The sequence below is a fragment of the Pararge aegeria genome, chromosome 14 (genome assembly GCF_905163445.1).
Source record: "Pararge aegeria chromosome 14, ilParAegt1.1, whole genome shotgun sequence".
Lineage (NCBI taxonomy): Eukaryota > Metazoa > Arthropoda > Insecta > Lepidoptera > Nymphalidae > Pararge > Pararge aegeria.
Window position 1 is genome coordinate 9,746,154 of NC_053193.1, and position 12,409 is coordinate 9,758,562.

Here is a 12,409-nt window from a genome sequence, read left to right on the forward strand (position 1 = left end):
ATGATATGTTCTATCCGCGGGGCCTATTTATGTTCATACAAAAATAAAAAAAAGGAGAATAATAAAAATATGAAAAAATAAATAAAAATAAAACATAAAATGTAATTTATTTCCTTTTTCAATTCGCCCAGCGAAGCGGGCGGGAAACGGCTAGTGTTTAATAAAAAATATTACGAAAACTATTCTTGGCTTAGCGGCTGTTTACACACCAATCTATTATTTTGCTTTCCTTGTGTTTAATTGTCCAATATACGTAATGTGTGGAATGACAAAGGATATTGTGATCTTAATAATTTTCATAAAGCCGCTAAAACATGATATGTTGGAAAAATTATTATCATCATCAGTGTGCCTAGAAAATTCTACCGAATGGTGTGTCATAATTTTTTGACGCAAATCAGAGCTATGCACGCCACTGATCGTGTGTGAGTGTGTGCGTGTGTTTATATGTGTTTCTGTATGTGTGTGTGAGTGTGGGTGTGTGTCTGGCCTTGTGTGTCTGTATGTATGTGTGTGTGTGCCTGTGTGTGTGTGTGATTTTGTGTGTGCGCCTCTAAATGAGTGTGGGTGTGTGTCTGTCCTTGTGTACCTGAATGTATTTGTGTGTGTTTGTGTATACCTGTGTGTGCTCGGTTTTTGAGGGTGGATATGTGTCTATCAGTGTGTGCCTATGCGTGTGTGTTTTTATGTATGTGGGGGTGTGTGTGCACGTGTGTGTCTGTCTTTCTGTATGTGTGTATGTATCAGTTTGTGCGTAGGTGTGTGTGTGTGAGAGAGAGAGAGAGTGTGTATGTGTTTACGTGGGTTTGTGTGTGTGTTTGTGCGCGCGTAGGCATTTGTGTTTGTGTGTATGAAAACTGTATCATTTAAGTTGTAAGCTACTAAAGACGCTAATTAATACCTAAATTTTTTCGACAGATACGAAGTAGCCCTGCTCAGTCAGTCTGAATTTATTCAGATGCAAGGTTAATCGCAAGGTTTATACTGCGCGTGAGTGAAAGTTGACGTTGATTAGATAGTGATTCTTAAACTAAAATATAATAACATCACATAACGACCCTTAGAACTAACAAGGGTAAAGTAAAACCCACCAGAATAGCTAGTCGATGTATAATTTTCAGAACATGTTTTTATGAACAGTGCTAAATGTAACCAGCTCAAACTATTTTGGCGCTATTGCATATAACGTAGTTTGTGCGTAATGGATTAGGTGGCCACCGACAACAGGCTCTACTATTTGTGTTCAGTTGTAGCGAGTTGTTGTGTGTGTGGGTCTGTGTGAGACACTGAGAGGAAGCCAACGAAACCCAATTTTTAAAATCGGCTCGATAGGGCTTTACAAAGCTACATATATATACACAGACTGCTAAAATACTGATAAAATAAACATAATCTACTCGTACTTCAAATATACACCCTGCTGGCAATGAAGTGCCCCATAGTGATTTAGCGTTCTAGTACGATGCCGCGTAGAAATCAACTGGGGTACCATACTCCTAGCAGGTTAGCCCGCTACCATTTTAGATTGCGTCATCACTTACCACCCGGTAAGATTGCAATGAAGGGCTGTCTTGTAATAGAGGAATAAAGAAAAAAAAATAGAGGATTGGGCGGGCGGTGATAACCGGCAAGTGCTGCTGGTGAATAGAAACAATGGCCACGAATAGTTGGTTCGCGCTTTGTCCGATCGTTCTCTCGCGATCACATTAAAGAAGGTCGAAACGGTGAATAATAAATTATAGTATTACAGTATTACGAAAAACACCAATGACTATGAAACCAACACCATAAACAATTATAATGTGACTAGAGACTAGCCCGCACGGTTTTAGTCATAGTCAGCCCACATTATTTTCGTTTAGAAATATGTTGTTCAAAAAATTAACATTGTAAGCGAATTGGCAAACATTTCTAAATTACATAGTTAAATATATAGCACTATTTTATAGGTGTTACAGCATACATTTAGTAACATACAATTTTACGTACATTAGACGAGTTTCTTTGAATACATAGGTCACAGGAATTCTCTTCATATTTTACAACACACAAGTACTTAAGGATTCTAATAGGTTGTCACTTTAATAAAAAACAACCAATATATGTTAAGCGTAGCGGTCTAGCTACACAGTAGCTTTTCATAAAAATCACATATCAGTAATAGTGGTAAGCCAATTATTTAACAATAACATTTTTGATAAGATAATGTTAATAACTCGAAATAAACATTCCTCTTGATAGAATTTCTATTTTAAGTATTTACTTACAGTTTTCTGCATCATATACAAATTTTAATTTCTATTTCCAACATGAAGCTAAAAACTATAAATTTAACCGGGGCAAATAGATGTACTAACGTTCCCTTCAGAAAATGACTTGCATGAAACCAAGTCTCTTCCACCTCTGGTAGATCTACCAAGCGGGGTACTTTTATGGACTCTGCATCAAATGGTGTAGTTTTAGATGGAGGATGGAGGTCACAATTCTTTACCTCTGTCCTGCGGCAAGCTAGTTCTGCCCGATAGCAAAACTGTCTACACCACTCCAGCATTCAGATGACTGATTGGGTAAGCACGAGACAAATGTGGAGGCTCCTCAGGAAGAATCTCAAACTCAAGGAGACTCAGGCAGGCAAAACTTGCTCGCTTGCTTGGCTTAATCGGATGCTTGACAACAGAACAAACCGCCAAAGGAGATAGATGCCAAGCAAGGCTCCAAAATCATCTAAAGTAGTTGTGAAGCGGGAACCTAACCAGCCTGTCTCAGGGGCATAGCAGGCGGCACCAGAGTTGGCATATTATGAAAATTAAGCTTAATTTCGTGTACTTCGCGAAACGCAGGAGAATCTGTACGGTGTAATTTATAATTTCTTCAGCCTTTATACTCCACCCCAGTCTTCGGCCATTTACTCTCTACGCACGTTTCGTTCCAACACCGGATGATTCTCAGATGTTGACTTTACACTGAATAATTTAATTATTCTTGGTAAAATCACGGAGTATAGAAAATAATCTTAACATTCTTAATATTTCGTGAAATTCTGCAAAGTAACGCCTGTTTCTATTTAATACCAGTGTTCCAGATCCAGAGGTATCCAGAATAGTAAGCTCTAATCTCCTCCCTAAAAACAAAAGGGAGGTGCTTAGACAACAGAGGCGGTCTTTCCTCGGTTTTACTCACAAAGCAGGCTGGATTCTTGAACACACCAACTAAGCCAGGACTGGCTTGTGAGTTGAAGCCATGTCCTGGGGTAAACCTATTCGTAATGCAAACAAGCGACCTTTCCAAACCATGGATTGCGACCATCCCGCATTCCCTGAACACTGGGAGGTTCTCAACGAGTACTCAAAGACGTATTCCTTGCATGCCCTGGAAAGTTTTGCTTTGTTTTGTACCTGATAAAAATCTTAAGGTGAAAGTTACGCCTGGGAGTTTACACCAAAGAAATGGACCAATTATCTTTGTACCTAAGGCATGGAAAATGGCCTTTGCAATGTCGTCCTTCAGATCCATAAGCTTATCCTAAATGCTGGATAGAGCTTAACTAGATGTGCTTCCTATCGAGAGACCCGCGCATTGTACCCATCACGCCTACTGCAAGGGCAGGTTCAAAAAAACAGCACAAATTATGCTCTACTCAGAGTAATTGACAAGTTTGAATAGCCACTATTCCTTAGTGATAACGACTAAGACCAAGAGGTAGCTTTGCTATATCTGTGTCTTTCAACAAGACTGAAGTGTTTCGAAAACGCATCCGTATTTATAACGATATACCCACCTACATAATGTCATTTTTCATTCAAAATTCGCTGGGAATCAAATAAAATAATTTATTTATTTCTTGAAAACTATTCATTTTAAAATAAGAATTATTAGCGCATTTTTTAAAATGCCCATCAAATTGATAAAATATCTAGCACATATCATTTTGATTATAGTTTTCAAAAGATAAAGAGATCACATTCTCAGCTTCCCTGGACATTGAGGGGGCAGTCGATAACTCCCATCAGTGGGCACTCTAGCTAATAAGCAACTTGATCAGAAATATCAGGAGGATGGAGGCGGGGCTGCTATGCTATCACCACAAGGCTATGTCTGCAGACTCTTGTACAAAATGGCCAACTTGGACATTGGCGCCCTAGGATACGCTGAAGACCTGGTGGTGACTGTGCGAAGACAATGGAACTTACAGTTAAGGCGGCTACCATTAAATATATTCACCGTTCACTCGTAAGGGCAAACTTGAAACCTCAAGCCTGCGAAGAAAAGTGGTGGCTGTAATCTCATGAGCGGGGGTCTGATTCGATCAATTAGGGATATCTGGAAGTAGCCATTTACCAGAAATTGACCTGCAATTCCCACGGAAATGGTGTAATTAAAAGCCATTTGTACAGCGAGTGCAGTCAGCTAGCAGAGAACATGCTGACGATAAAACTCAAGATAACCTTTCTGGCTTTACATAACTATTGTAAGACCAATTGTTCAATATGCCTCGGAATTCTGGAGCAACAAAACGAGGCAGCTAACAAGTAAGAATCCAAAATAAACCAGGCAGTCAACAACATACTGCCTGCCGCCTCACACCAACTCCTCAAACTAGAGCTCCGAAGTTTCTCCCTTTTCTTCATCTAGATATATGTTACGTTACCTCTTCTTCATCTAGACATATGTTACGTAGGAGGCGACCTAGCAGGTACTAGCGAACCAACCGGTCTGTGTCGAACTGGCTGATCTGATCTAAAACCCTTTGGGACATCTTCATTACTTAGTGTTTGAGATTCCGATTCTGGAGATGCGAATCGTAATGACTTGCTTTAAAATCGGTTTTGTTAGAAACCGAGGAACCAAATGGAAATTTCGGACACTGCCAGTGTAGAGCTAGGTGGCTACTCCTCCACATTCCGTACATCCAATTATTACGAAGATCTCTGGTCTTAGGTCCGGTCTTGTCTGGTCTGGTACGGCAACCTGCCTGCAACGACTACGAAAACAAAACCATATTCAGTTGACAGTTTTATTTTTATTACACTACAAATTGAGATCAATCTCACCTGGTTGTAAGTGATGATGCAGTCTAAGATGGTAGCGGGCTTATCTGTTAGGGAAGTATGGCAGTTATATTTAACCCATACCCCCTAATCAGTTTCTACACAACATCATACCGGAACGCTTAATCGCTTAGCAAACCTTTTTGTCGGTAGGGTAGTACAAAGCCCTTTACCAGACCAAGCAAAATACACTTTTAGTTTTATGCTTTGGGGCTATAAGCTCAAAGTTTGTATAAAATTGCAGCCAAGTTGTCGAGAGGGTAGTAACTAGCGACGGCCAAAGCATCCCACCAGACCAAACAAAAGGCACTTTCAGTTTTATGCTCTAAGGGTCTCAGCTCAAAGTTGGTATAAAATTTCAGGCAAGTTCTCTGAATACCCTTGCCACAGCCAACGGTTATTTGGTTTTGATTTCCAGTTCAGTTGGGTTGTAGGGATCATTGACACCGGAAAGGCCAACTTGAAAAAACAGACAGTTGGAAAAAGCAGATACGCCTGCTGAATACGCATGGCACAACTTACTAACTTCCACCACTCTCTCTTTCGTTAAAGACAGGAATTCATCATACTAAAGTACTAATAAATCATTCAACAGAAAAATCACACCTTAGGTGTTGGAATTGGGCATTAGGAAAAACCTATGTGGACTTAACGGGCGTATGTTGAACCTAAAGCTGCAGTCTACGCAAGGAGACTAGACTACGCAAATTTGCAGCATTGATATTTCGGATTTATATCGTGTTAAAATAACGTGACGTTTGTAGTGACTGGCGCATGGGCAACGAATGTTCTACTCGTTTCGTAGTATTATTTACTTTCTGTCACATTACATAAAACTCATATTTCAATGATTTTTTTATATTAAATTCGGTATTGAGTCGATATGGTGGACGAAGGCCATCATTTGGCCAATGCACTTATATCAAATGAGTCTTAGTATTAAATTTTATCATTAAAAATTAACAACTGATATTAGTTTTTTTTATATTTATATAAATAAAGCTTTGCTATTCAAAGTGTGCATTACTCAGTTAACCCTTAATCTTACAATAACAACAATATTTATATCATAACAATATGTATAAATGTCTAACAATATCACAAATTTTCTCCAAAATATCACATAAAACTATCACAGAAACAATTAAGAAAATAAATTAAACAAGTATATAATAAAACTATATAGATATAAATACATTTCTTAAATAAAGCAGCAGAGAGCAATTCGTCTGCCCACGTGTTCTTCGATGAAACCAAAAACGACAAATATATACATTTGATAATACAGAGTTTTCAATGCTTATATGACATCTGCCATAGCCAGTAAACATTTAATTAATAAAATACAAAAACAGCATATTTCTAGTCAGTCTTCTAGTTGCAATCATGTTTCAATTTGACTTAATTTAATAAGCATCCATTTGTCAACATGTATTATTAATTTTCAAGTACATATGATGATAGAACCACACTGCATTATGCGTTATTTGTTATGCGGCTTACTCGCCCGCATACGTTCGTGTCGGATTGATTCCTATATATTTAAACGCCTAGCGCGAAAAACAAACCCCTTCGTTTTCTTTTTCGCATTATACGTTTAAATATACGTAGAATGTGCGCATAGACTACCCAAATTCCGACTACTCATTAGTTCACATGCAGAGATCGGGCATCTATATAGTACTGTCATGATTCGCAAACTTCACACTTTTTTTGGCATATTCGTTTGTTGTTCGAAGAAATATATACGACGTAGTCGCATAACGCAATCTGGTTCAGCCTTCAAAATTCCAGAACCAGCAGGATAGGTGATATTTAAGAAGATAAAAACATCAATGTTTCACTAGATTGCGCTTCCAGTCGATAAAACTGCATATCACAATTTTAGCATCGACGCGGATATTGGTAAAAAATTACTCAGGATTGCACTAGCCTGTCTATTTGCAAGCTCAAATCCCTCAGGTTCTGAAACTACTGATATGTACTTTAAATTAAAAAAAAAATATTCGATATATCTTGTATGTGTAGGTAAAACACAAATAATAAAAAAAAAATACACACAATCGAAAGCTTTCACAAAACATTGATATGTGTTCTCCATTTTTGAATACATTCAATTTATGTTATGTATATTGTTACATGACTACTTAATTAATATTATTTCATGTAGAATACTGCACAGCCGTGAAGAAATCTCAGCGTTGACTCAGGAACTCGCCTTCAACCGCCACTATCGCTGTCAAACACTTAATAATACTTACCACGCGCTTTGTCGTGAATTTTCTTTTTAAGGCACGATAACTTCATGATTTATGTATATATTTTATTATACATAAATATACATTGAAGTCTAGCTTATAATAAGATTTTTTAAACGCCTACAAATGGCAATCCGCAACTAAACGCAAGGCACTGATCGCAAGCGCAGGTTCGATCCGCTCGGCAAACTCGTAACGTCAACGAACAAACGCAATCTCTTAGACGCAGATATAGGGCTGTCGAAGACACTATTTAGACTTTTACAATCGTACCTGGCTCCAAATGGTGGCTCTACACTACGACGCGGTGGCGACAAAAGTTCATCATATAGTCCGGCAAATCTGGAACAAATATATTAGATTTGAAGATTACATATTTGACTATATATAACTCCAGGGAACTATTCTAGGTAATTTTTCCAGCTTAAAAGAATGGCTAACCATGTTTAATCGAACTCTCAGTAGGTAAACACCAGAGATAGTTCGCTTTACTTTAAAATTTACCCACAATCGTTTCCGGGGTATAAACACAAAGTAACTTGTTCTGAACAAAGCTTAATTTGTTTTAACCCGTAAAACAAATTAAGCTTTGTATTCTAATCTATGTTGAATCAAAAGTACAACACGCCAGAGAACTATGTTGGGCAAATTTTAAACTGAACTGGGTGCCAAGGGGAGATTTAAATCTCCGATCGTAAAAGGAATCTCCGATCTCCGATCGTAAAAGGAAATGTAGATAGAAAATCTGACACTTATCAATCTGATCTATGTTTAATCGAATACACGCGACTTCAGCGTTCTGGGACTATTTTGAAGTCAAGATGAATGATTTACCGTAACACATAATAAGAGTTATGGAGTATGAATTTTTTTATCGTCAGTGTGAAATAAATAAATAAATAAACAAAGACAATACAAACATCGCCATCTAGAATGACTGACCTGTGTGGTGACGTGGCGCGTGGCGGCGACCGTATTGCCGAGCGACGCGGAGATCTCGCGGGGGAGTGCGGCGGCAGCGGGCGCAGCGGTGAGCGCAAGGGCGAGCGCAACGGTGAGCGCATCGGTGAACGCATCGGTGAACGCAACGGCGTACGGTAACGGAGCGGCGAGCGATGCCGCCGACGCGGGGATGGAGATCTGCGAACGAGAAACAGCTATTCAAAAAAAAGGTATTGCGTGTACTCAGGCGTGCAAAGAGGGTATGCACATATGTGTATGTTATGGAGATGATATAAAATTAGTTGTATTAATCCAGTACGAGTTATAAAAACATAAGGGTAGGCTTTTTATAATCATACAATGCCTATCTCGTACGGAAGATTTTGATCATTTTATATAATCTGCACATCCTGTGCATACTCTCTATGCACTCTACTGCGTGTACTTGTACTCTAACAGATATGATTATAATTAAGTTCATAACTGTATCATGTATGAATACCGGTTTACACTGTGATCGTATTTTCTTTGTATGCTCATATAATTACTTGAGACAAACTCTTTTTTTTTTGTGTAATTTTGCAGCTTTATTTAATTTTTCTCTTTTGCATTAAACCTCAATCCTGTTGCCACCAATTGCTTTATGGAACCATAATTAAATCCAAATATTACAATATGAACCAAACTAAACCCTCTGAAGACTTTACCAAAGTGTTTTCTTGCATAGTTAAAGACAAACCAAATAAAAGTAATGTGAGATGAAAACATCCCTATCGACTAAGTGACGAAAAAAAAATGGTATTTTGAAGACCCGCCCCTGCGGTTGTGACCACCGTGTTTTAAAGATCCCTTCCCTCGTAATATGGGCGCGTCTTCTTTGAAAACGAACGAGTTAGATTCATAACCAGACGACTTAGACGATAACTCTTTAGTTACTCTACAGTAACTCTATTGCTATCAATAAGTACAACTCACCGAGTGAGCGAGAGAGTACGCTCGCGCGTCCGGCGTCGGCGGGGAGACCACGGCGAACGGCGCGGGCGACCGCGGGACATAGACCGCGATCTGCAAACATTTTTTATTTGACAACATTCTATTCAGACTTAAAAAATGTAACACTGATCGCAATATAATAAAGAAACATTTTCGAATATACAAAATTACTAAATCAGAAAAAAGAAATTGCATCGTTTTAAAGAATAAAATGTTTTAAACAATATTGCGTCATATAAAAACATAATATTATAAAGTATCATTTCCGAATAAAAAGAAAAGACATGATGACGATAACAAGGAATAACTAAAATGTGGTATTTCTGTAATATATGATTCGTATATTATAAAAAACGTATTTTTATTTACATTCGAAGTGAGATTGGTAATTTTATAATCAATAAATAAAACTGCAAAGTCTAGCGATCCGCCATAACAGGAGATAGCAAAGGTAAGGTATGTTTTGGATATAGCAGAGAATTCTGAGCATCATGTAGCAGTTTTTCAAAATTAGTCATCATGCCTATTACCAATTTAAAAAAAAATGGCATCGTTTTAAACAATAAAAAGAAATGATATTGCTTGATATAAAACAATTCTAATACCATCACAATAGAAAAAAGTAACGTTTCGGAATAAACAGAATTAGCAATGATATTCTTGATATTGAAAAGAATTTGATACTGATCACAATATTATGTTATAATAACACATTTCGGAATGCAAAAATTAGCAAATCAGAAAAATGGAAAATTATAAGTTTAAAAAATTATCTATCGAATCATCTTAGCGGAGAACGTAACCAGAACGAACCGAGAATATCGAATTCTGCTGGAAGCGCGACTGCGGGGGCGTGCACCGCGAGGCGAGCGTGGTTGCGAGCGCGGCTGAGAGCGTGGTGGCGAACGGGGCTGCGAGCGGGGCTGCGAGCGGGGTGGTGAACGCGGCGATCGCGGCGAACGCTGCGAGCGCGGCGAACGGGGCGTGCGCGAACGAGACGGACTACGCGATCCAGAGTTCGCTCGTCTGCGTTCCTCTTCACGCCTCTTGGCCCTCATCTCTTTCTCGCGAATCATTCTATTAAAAGCCTCCAACGGGTCCTCTTGCCTATGACAAAATACGTAATCGATAACAACATATTTGTTGGAAAATAACAAGTCAAGCAAACAATTTCAAAACAATACAAGGCTGAGACGGAAAATACTCTAATTAAACAAATTCGTTAACAAAATTTGAATAAACGATAAATGAGAAAATTATACTGAAATCATGCACGTGCAACTGAAATTCTCCCAAAAAATAGACAATATATAGGGTCATAAACAAATAATGTTACTGTTTTAAAAAAAACTAATAACTCAAAATAAAGTGACCAAGAGAGATACAAATCAAATGTTACGGAGATTTTAAAATATATATTGTCAAGTAATGTAATACTAAGCTAAGAACCAATGTTGCCGCTATAAGTACGTATAATTTTTATTTACCCAGTGGGGGAATCCTTGATACCAGGCGGTGGCGGTTGGAAGGGCTCGCGTACATATCGGTCAACGTAGGGTGCGCCTGGTCGGCCGTAAGGCGGACTGTTAAACAATCACAAAGTAAAAATTAAGTGTTTATTACTTCCTAGATCAGGACATCAAGTTTAAAGTTTTAATTGATCCCTTAAATTATTGAAGGAACGTGGGCAACGTTTGGACAACTGCCTGGGTACCCATACAAATAAATTATACTTTTATCGGTTTGGGTCCTGAGACTGGGGTCCGGTTGTTGTGTTAGCGATTGCTGATAGCAGCAATAGCTCAACTGTTAGGTATTTTTTTAAGAAAATTCATTTGTTTTTTACCTGCATTTTTTTATTGTATTTATTAACATTCACGTCACTTTTCAGATAAATGCGTATAAAAGAATATCCAGGCCACCTATCATGGTTTTGTAAACGGCATTGTCTTGCTAAATAATTTATGAAGCTGAAGTCAATTATAACTCAACTCAGAAGAAAACCAATTACATAAAAACGGAAAGAATGCTTCAACAATCGCAACACAAACTTTTATCCTTATGAAGAACCAAAAAAATAATAATATTCTTTTTAAAGTTCATACATAATAAAAATGATTAGCTTCCCGCATAATTTTACCCTCTTTTGTTGACAGATTGATCTGATATCAAATGGCGGCCATCTTAGATTAGTCATACCCCTTATATGACTAATCTAAGATGGCCGCCTTTAAAATTTCCGTCACTCTTAGGAACATGGTAAAAAAAAACAATACAAAAATAAAAACAACATATAACAACGAAATGATGTTGGAAAAAGAATGTTTTTGAATTACACAGTTTTGATGTAAATAAAGATAACAATGATGTAAAACGTGACAAGGAAAATAAAAACCTCGTCATATTGTGAATAAAAATGGAACTATTTTTTTCTATACTCTGCCAAACGTTTGTATTGCCATACAAATATAGCGTACCAAGACCAGGTTTTTTAAATGTACTATGTTCTGTACACAATAATGTAATGTGTATTGAAATAAAAAAAAAAAACATTGGTAGGTCCTAGGCTCGAATCACATCACTACAAGAGAGAAAAATAAAGTATAATTTGGATTGTACACCACAAAAAATATTTTAACAATAAGCGGCTTTATCGATAAAAGGCGCTATATAACCTAACCAAACCAAACTGTATAAAACAAAAAAAGATAACCTTACTTAGAGAAAAAAACTTACTTGTTATAATGAGAGGGTGGCGGCAAGCGCGGCATAAATGGTGGCGGCCCGCGACTGAACATCACCTAAAAGTGAATGAAATATAAGTGAACTGCGACTGGGAATTGCGAGGCATCGTAAGGATCCGCACCGTTACAAAGTTGATATCCTATTGACCTTCGTAAGGCTTTCTTTTCTTTTTCTAGTACACACCACAATGATCTGGTGCCCGATTGACCAACTTTTCTAATAATAAATTATACTTTACCAATAGGTCGTTTTCTTACAAAATGCATAATTTTTCAGCGACAGTTGTACGCTCATCGAAAATTTAATACCGGGATGAAAGTAGTCAACCTTTGCAAGATTTATACGCCCGCAATCGCAGAGTCGTTCAAAGTATCGAGACACTGGAGTGATAGAGTAAATTGGAACTTATAAAATTATATTAAA

The 12,409-nt window shown here is 37.7% G+C and overlaps 1 protein-coding gene across 2 annotated transcripts in view; it reads right to left on the reverse strand.

Annotated features, from left to right (window-relative positions):
* LOC120629586 (E3 ubiquitin-protein ligase RBBP6) overlaps positions 1–12,409 on the reverse strand; it is a 33,529-nt gene that overhangs the window by 11,330 nt on the left and 9,790 nt on the right. For both annotated transcript variants that reach the window (XM_039898558.1, XM_039898557.1), the window contains 6 exons: positions 11,978–12,042; positions 10,729–10,824; positions 10,055–10,348; positions 9,224–9,313; positions 8,249–8,446; positions 7,580–7,648 (listed from right to left, as the gene is read on the reverse strand). In XM_039898558.1, the coding sequence (XP_039754492.1) occupies positions 7,580–7,648; positions 8,249–8,446; positions 9,224–9,313; positions 10,055–10,348; positions 10,729–10,824; positions 11,978–12,042 (812 nt within the window). The remainder of the gene's footprint in view (positions 1–7,579; positions 7,649–8,248; positions 8,447–9,223; positions 9,314–10,054; positions 10,349–10,728; positions 10,825–11,977; positions 12,043–12,409) is intronic.